General features: G+C 39.8%; 1 protein-coding gene across 1 annotated transcript; it reads left to right on the top strand.

Moving 5' to 3' along the window:
• Positions 1–4,816: 4,816 nt before the first annotated feature.
• Positions 4,817–6,925, top strand: LOC119430245 (leucine-rich repeat-containing protein 4C-like). Its single transcript, XM_037697692.1, has one exon. It carries the CDS (start codon positions 4,817–4,819, stop codon positions 6,710–6,712), a length of 1,896 nt encoding a protein of 631 aa, XP_037553620.1. The 3' UTR covers positions 6,713–6,925.
• The last annotated feature ends 546 nt before the right edge of the window (positions 6,926–7,471 follow it).

Here is a 7,471-nt window from a genome sequence, read left to right as displayed (position 1 = left end):
CAAAATTATAAATTGTAAAAAAAAAAAAAACAGTAATAAGATCTAAGACATGAACTAAGAAATATACTTAACTAAAAATATACTAAGCACTAATAGTACAAAAACAATATGCTGAACAGCAGCATGAACGTGAGTCTGTGTGAGCAGATGAATACAAATGAACACAGCAGCATGAAACAGATCAGCAGCATGAGATCAGCAGCATGGATAGTCAGCAGCACATACCAACAATCAAGTGGCATTACAGCGATTTTTCTTTCACACTGAATATTCTGGTTAGATATTAATGAGTCTAACAGCCTCAGGGTAGAAGCTGTTCCTCAGTCTAGTGGTTCTACACTTAATGCTCCTCAACCTCCTTCCTGAGGGGAGCGGAGCAAAAAGTGTGTATGCTGGGTGAGTAGGGTCCTTCATGATGCAGGTGGCCCTCTTCCTGCATCTGGAGGTGTAGATGTCTGTGATGGTGGGGAGACTGACTCCAACATCTTCTGTGCAGCCTTCACCACTCTCTGCAAGGCTTTTCTTTCTGCAGCTGTGCAGCCTCCATGCCACACGTTGATGCTGGAGCACAGGATGCTCTCCACTGCACACCTGTAGGAGGTGAGGACTGAGCATCCCAGACGAGCTTGCCTCAGCCGTCTGAAGAAGTAGAGTCTCTGATGAGCTTTCTTGATCAGGCTGGAAGTGCTGTTGCCCCAGCTGAGGTTGTTATTCGGGTGCACACCCAACTACTTGTAGCTGGAGACAACTTCCACCGCATATCCTCCTGGGGGCGGGGAAGCAGGTGTGTTTATTCTGTCTGAAGTCCACGACCATCTCCTTTGCCTTCTTCACATTAATGTGAAGGTTGTTGTTCCAGCACCGGCTCTCCAGGTGTTCCACCTCCTGCCTGTAGCTGGACTCATCATTGTTTGTGATGCATCCCACCACCGCTGTATTGTCTGTAAAACTTTACAATATGACAGCCTGGATGGGTAGGTGCGCAGTGATGCGTGAGCTGAGTGAACAGGAGGGGGCTCAACACACAGCCCTGGGGGGAGCCAGTGCTTAGGGTTACGGTTCAATTAATTTTAAACCATGAAGCTTTTAGCCTTGTCTATCAAGTTTATGAAGTCCCAAGTCAGACACTAAAATGAAAAACAAAAGAAAAATAAATGGATATGAAGTGTTGTAACTTTTAAACTTTTTATTTGGGAAAAAAATGCACTTTGAGCACAATGTTAGAAAAGCTTGTCATTTTCTTTAAAAAGGTGTGGAAAAATGTCATTGTTCATTTTTAACATCCATTAATTGTGTTGTTTTAGGTTACCAAGTGTACACTATAAACCTATCAGCCACCAATATTTATTATAATTTTAAACACTAATAGACAGATTTACGTATCTACTCTTTGAGGCGCATCATCCGCATCCATGTCTTAAAAGCCCCAGATGGCCTGTGATGTTACAACATCAGCACAAATGAGATTGAAAACAAGACGTGCACCAAACGTATGCAAATGCAATGAATCAGTAATGTGTTGCATGAATTAGCAAAATGATACTCAGCTCATCAGACAGCCCACTTAGTGGCCATAGGCTTATTTCTCCATCATTATGAGTCTTGCCTGATTTCATCACTTCATACTTAACACTTGCTATCAATTTCATACTCCTATGATTAACTGTGAATGATCAGCAGTTGTGTAATCAACAATGTGACCTTATTTACTTGCCTTTGTTTGGATTTTTTTTTCCTTTTCTTGTTTGTAATACTCTGATAGGTAGATATTTTAAACTTTATTTAAATTACAAATAAAACATATATATATATTTTAACTTCATATAAAACTATAGTAGTGAAATTGACTTATTTATTTAGAATTTTTGATCATTTTGTTTAGTAAAGTGTTCTGACAAGCAAGAGACGGTATCGCTGTCTTCCAAACGTGAAATTTCATTTGGCAGATTCTGCAAATGTAAAATCAAATGTTCTTTTTTTGTTGCTGGGTCGGACTAATCCTGTTGTGCATAAAAGATTCTGAATTTCCCTGTGCTACCCGAGGGGAAATGCTAAACGTGCCGACATGTTTGCACAAATATCACAATCAAAATGTGGCTGCGAAACAAGTTCCTTCATAATGCAACATTTTCATGCTTTTTGTTTCATCCTCCCAAATTCAATTCATGCAGAGCAACTGAGGAAGATTTTATATTTATACATTGCACAAATTAAACCAAAATGTATATTTTCCCCACTCTGTTCAGCGTTTTGTTTGTTTGTTTGGACAGAAGAACATTTCCATGCTTTTGTGACAAGCTGATATGTGTGCTGTATGAATGTGCGTGATATTGCATTTTGTATTTTAAGAAAGAAAGCAGTTGCTGCGTTAGGTGCTACCATGCTGAGTCACTATCTGATGTAATTTAAATGCCCTGAAATGTTCCATCTTACAGCCTCCTTGTGCACCTTGATTAAAACATATGTTTACTGTGCACTTTTCTGCTAAACTCATTTTAACAAATGTGTTTTGTAAATCACAACACTGTTAGACATAAAGCCAGTGTCTGCTGCTTGCAGGAGCTGCGAAGTAAGGGTGGGTGTGTGGTTTTTATGTTACTGGCAGGATTTTAGATGTAAGTAGCTACTGCTTTCAGTTGCTCTGAACACATGTTGAGCGCAGCTAGATGAAAATTAATCCATGCAGTGTTGCACCAACAAAAGGGGAAAGCATTTTTTTTTCATCTGCAATATATTTTCAGTTTCTTTGTGTAATGAGCCATAAAGCACAGTAAAATGTATGCACGTTAAATGTTTTATGAATAAGGCATGTGGCCAAAGACAGAATTCCTCTCGTGGTGGAAGGTCAACATGCTCGTCTTTTTATGCATTCTGGTGGAATTGCAAACTGATATGTTGTATTGACAGCAGATAATCACTACCAGTGTGTTTGCCATGTCTGACATTTTCCTCTCTTTGGTGGCAGAGCACGGTTTGTTGTAATTCCAGCCAGACAAAATGAGCTCCAGCCTGTGGGAGGCCTTATTCGATCTGCTTCTCCTGCAGAGACTCGTCTCTCCGCAGCCTCGCTCCATCACGGCTATTGTGACAGCCTGGCTGGTGCAAAAATCAAGTTACATGTAGGCTCATTTCTTCTGATTAAGACAGCCACTCATCCTCACTGGAGAGCATTTCCACCTCAGTTAAAAATTTTACAGTTTAGAAAACACCTGTCATATTATACTTGTTTCCCCTTGCTTGTGGGCTGACAGAAAGAGATGATTAACAGATAATGTTGGTTGTAAGAATCAAAGAAGAGCCAAATAGGACCCAAAAGGAGGACTTTGTGTGTAACATTAATATTGGTCTCTTCTTTTTTTGATGGATAAGAGTGTGTTGCTCTTGGCAAAGGCATCAACTGCACTGCAGAGTAGTGTTGAAATCACTTAAAAGTACAGCTTGACACAACACTTTCACACTTTATTTTTCAGCACATATATATATATGTTTGTTACACTGCATGCATTGATTTGTTTGTAGGTTGCCATCCATGAAGGCAGAAAAATGAGGAATGATAGCAGCACATCAACACTGCAGAGTGGAAGTGGGAGGTACAAGCTGTGCTCAATGCGTATGATTGTCCGAGTTTATTTTTATCACCGGGATTTTCAGGCATACTCACTGACATGTTGGTTCAATAGATTAAGACAACAGAATAAAAGAGCTTCTTGTCCGTAAACTTGGTTTAGCAGATAAGCTTGAGTTGTTTTAGAACAATATCTGACATTGTTACATTTTTAAACTGAATCGTGTCTCGTGGTTTATTTTGGCAAAATTATTTGCATAAATGTAAGCAAAAACATAGAAGACGTAATCATGAAGAAGCCAAACAATCATATAATTTTTTGTTTTTTTTTCTCTCTAAGGCAACAAATTATAAAACATCTAAGGACGAAGTGAAATCAGTAAAAACTAAATGTATGGGTTTGTTTATAGCATGCTGTGTTTTGCTATCACACACAAACCAGAGCACATTCTAGGTAGGAATGCTCAGAATCCAAAGCTAATACCTAAATTATCTGTGTAAAAAGTTCATTTTTTGCACAAATGATCTCCCATTGGTATCCCATCAGCTTTTTTCTGAGAGCAATTCCTTTCGGAGTTTACCAGTCCAACAGACCATAACATTTCTTATAAAACTTTTATTTATTGAATAATAAATGTCTTATAAGCCCATGAGGATGAATGTTTTTTGCAGGTACATCAACTTGTCTTGACTCAACAATCTGGAGATGATCCAGGGTTAGAGAGCAAACAAAAATTTTTGATTTATTACAGAGACTGGTAGTACTTATACCCAACGCATGTCTTCAGTTCATCTACCCCTCTGATGTGTGTCCCATCGGTGTATGAATGTGATCGAAAGCACTTATTATTCTCTTTAGAATCATTTGTTCAATTAGCTTTGTACAGTCCATTTACCATTCATCTACCTTAGTTCTTTTTCTATATATAGTACATTGCACTTGTACTGTATGAACTGCAATTCATTATGAAATATTGTGACAGTTTTTTATTTATCATGAGGTTTAATGTGTCAAAATAATTTTCCTTAAGTGAGTTGATTTAAGTGGACAACATTACAAATCCAAATTAAATTTACAGTGTAAATATGGTAACTGCATGTCTTTCAAAAAAGTTTAGAAAATAACATGATTTTGTTCTCAAGAATTTAGCGCCAAAACAAAAAGAGTTGAGTAATTGACTGAGACCTAACATTAGTCTTTCTCTTTTCTTATTGTTTTTCCAGAGAACACAAACACCAGATGAACTATGAATGCTGAACACAATGATCTCCACCCTCCAGTGCCAGACAATGAGAGGTCGTAGGCTGAAGGGGGCATATTCCAACCCCCTTTTTGTGCTGCTTTTGGCCCTTCAGATCCTGGTGGTGGCTGGACTAGTTCGTGCTCAAACCTGTCCTTCTGTCTGCTCATGCAGTAACCAATTCAGTAAAGTCATATGCACTCGGCGTGGTCTACGAGATGTACCAGATGGCATTTCCACCAATACCCGGTACCTGAACCTCCAGGATAACCTCATTCAGGTAATCAAGGTGGACAGTTTCAAGCATCTGCGTCATCTGGAGATCCTGCAACTGAGCAAAAATCATATCCGCAGCATTGAAATTGGGGCGTTTAATGGGTTAGCCAGTCTCAACACACTAGAGCTCTTTGATAATCGACTGACAACAATCCCCAATGGAGCATTTGAGTACTTGTCCAAACTTAAGGAACTGTGGCTAAGAAACAACCCCATTGAAAGTATACCATCATATGCCTTCAACCGGGTCCCTTCTCTAAGAAGACTAGATTTGGGTGAGCTCAAACGTCTTTCCTACATTTCTGACGGAGCTTTCAAGGATTTGAGCAACCTGCGTTATCTAAACTTGGGAATGTGCAACCTCAAGGAAATTCCAAACATTTTACCATTGATTAGGCTTGAAGAGCTAGAAATGTCAGGCAACCAGCTCTCTGTCCTCAAGCCCAGCTCTTTTACAGGCTTAGTGAATCTTCAAAAATTGTGGATGATGCACGCCCAGATCCAAACTATTGAGAGAAATTCATTTGATGATCTTCAGTCACTAGTGGAGCTGAACTTGGCTCACAACAACCTGACCTTTTTACCACATGACCTCTTTACACCATTGCATCGTCTTGAAAGAGTCCACCTCCATCATAACCCTTGGAACTGCAACTGTGACATTTTGTGGCTCAGCTGGTGGCTTAAGGAAACAGTGCCTGCCAATACCAGCTGCTGTGCTCGTTGCTTTACTCCTTCAGACTTTAAGGGACGCTATATTGGAGAACTGGACCACAGCTACTTCCAGTGTGACGTTCCTGTTATTGTAGAGCCACCCAGTGACCTAAATGTGACTGAGGGCATGGGTGCTGAGCTTAAATGTCGTACAAGCTCACTGACCTCTATCTCTTGGCTCACACCAAATGGCTCTTTGGTGACACATGGGGCTTATAAGGTGCGTTTGTCTGTACTCAATGATGGGACACTAAACTTTACTAGTGTAACAATGCAGGACACTGGAACTTACACTTGTATGGTTAGCAACACAGCAGGCAACATTTCAGCTTCTGCTGTGCTCAATGTTACTTCTGTGGATAACAGTGGGGTGACTTATTTTACCACTGTCACTGTAGAGGTGATTGGGAACCCTGGGGAGGAAAGCCAAACATCTCTTCCCCCATTTGAGTGGATACCATCCTCAACTACAAAGGGTACTCCTGTTTCAACACGAACCACAGAGCGGACTTACACCATCCCAGTTCTGGATTTGGATGGAGAAGGTGCCCTCAATGGTCTGGATGAGGTGATGAAAACCACCAAGATTATCATTGGCTGCTTTGTGGCAATTACACTAATGGCTGCTGTTTTGCTGGTAATTTTCTACAAGATGAGGAAGCAGCATAACCAGCAGGACCCTGATGGCCCTGCCTCCTCCATGGAAGTTATTACTGTTGAAGAAGAGCTTGCAGGTGTTGCTGCTATGGAGAGACACCTATCGCTTCCTCCACTGGAGCACTACAACCACTACAATACCTACAAAAACACTTACCACCATGCTCCTATGCTCAGTTCCATACACAGCTCAGCCACACAGGAACCTTTACTGATTCAAGCTTGCTCAAAAGACAACGTCCAAGAGACCCAAATCTAATCATAAGTTTGACTTTATGCCCAGTATTGCCAGTACCTTGGAATACAATGGATCAAAACATCAAGATTAAATTAAAAAACATGCTGTTGACTTGAAAGTTGATCTTAACTATGACTATGACACTTAATCAGCATTTGGCAAATGAACAACATCTGATATTTTAAAAAGGGTCTTTACAAATACCAAGATTATTTATTAAAATATGTCTAGTGGCTAAATGAAGAAAAATGATTTGTGATAGCTTTTTAGCTTATTTTATTTCTCTATGTGTAATACTGCTTAAGGGAAAGAATGGTTTATTAAACGTGATTCTGTTTGGTAACAAATGCAGCTTGCTAAACCAATAGAGGCTTTAGTCCTGGGCGTAAATGAATGCGGTGCCATATATGAATATTTCTATTCTCCTAAGAACAGAATGTAACCTGGAGGACATTGTTTAAATGTTTATTTGAAACTTAGTCAGCAGATTATATCTAATGGGAAGGAACTTCACAAAACATCAAACAAAAATGCAGGGGTATTTTTCTCACCATCATATTCCAGCTGTCACTCAAGATAAGATTAGATCTTTTTAATGACACAGCTCTGGATTATATCACAGTGAAACCAGCATGCCTGCAGAGCAAAGCTGGCAAATGAGTAAATGTGCATTTCCCCTGTGGCTCCTGAACAACAGCCATACATCCTTCACTTTAATTAAGATTAAGGTCTTGCTCCCACTCCCTCTCCTCACATTTCTCTAGACTCTTACCCTTAACC

The sequence above is a fragment of the Nematolebias whitei genome, chromosome 2 (genome assembly GCF_014905685.2).
Source record: "Nematolebias whitei isolate Nwh7 chromosome 2, NemWhi1, whole genome shotgun sequence".
Taxonomy (NCBI): domain Eukaryota; kingdom Metazoa; phylum Chordata; class Actinopteri; order Cyprinodontiformes; family Rivulidae; genus Nematolebias; species Nematolebias whitei.
The sequence above is the reverse complement of the archived record's forward strand: the minus strand, read 5'-3'. Positions and strand labels throughout refer to the sequence as shown.

Excerpts from the sequence above, each read along its gene's own strand:
- LOC119430245 (XM_037697692.1), top strand. The coding sequence starts at position 4,817 with ATGCTGAACACAATGATCTCCACCCTCCAGTGCCAGACAATGAGAGGT.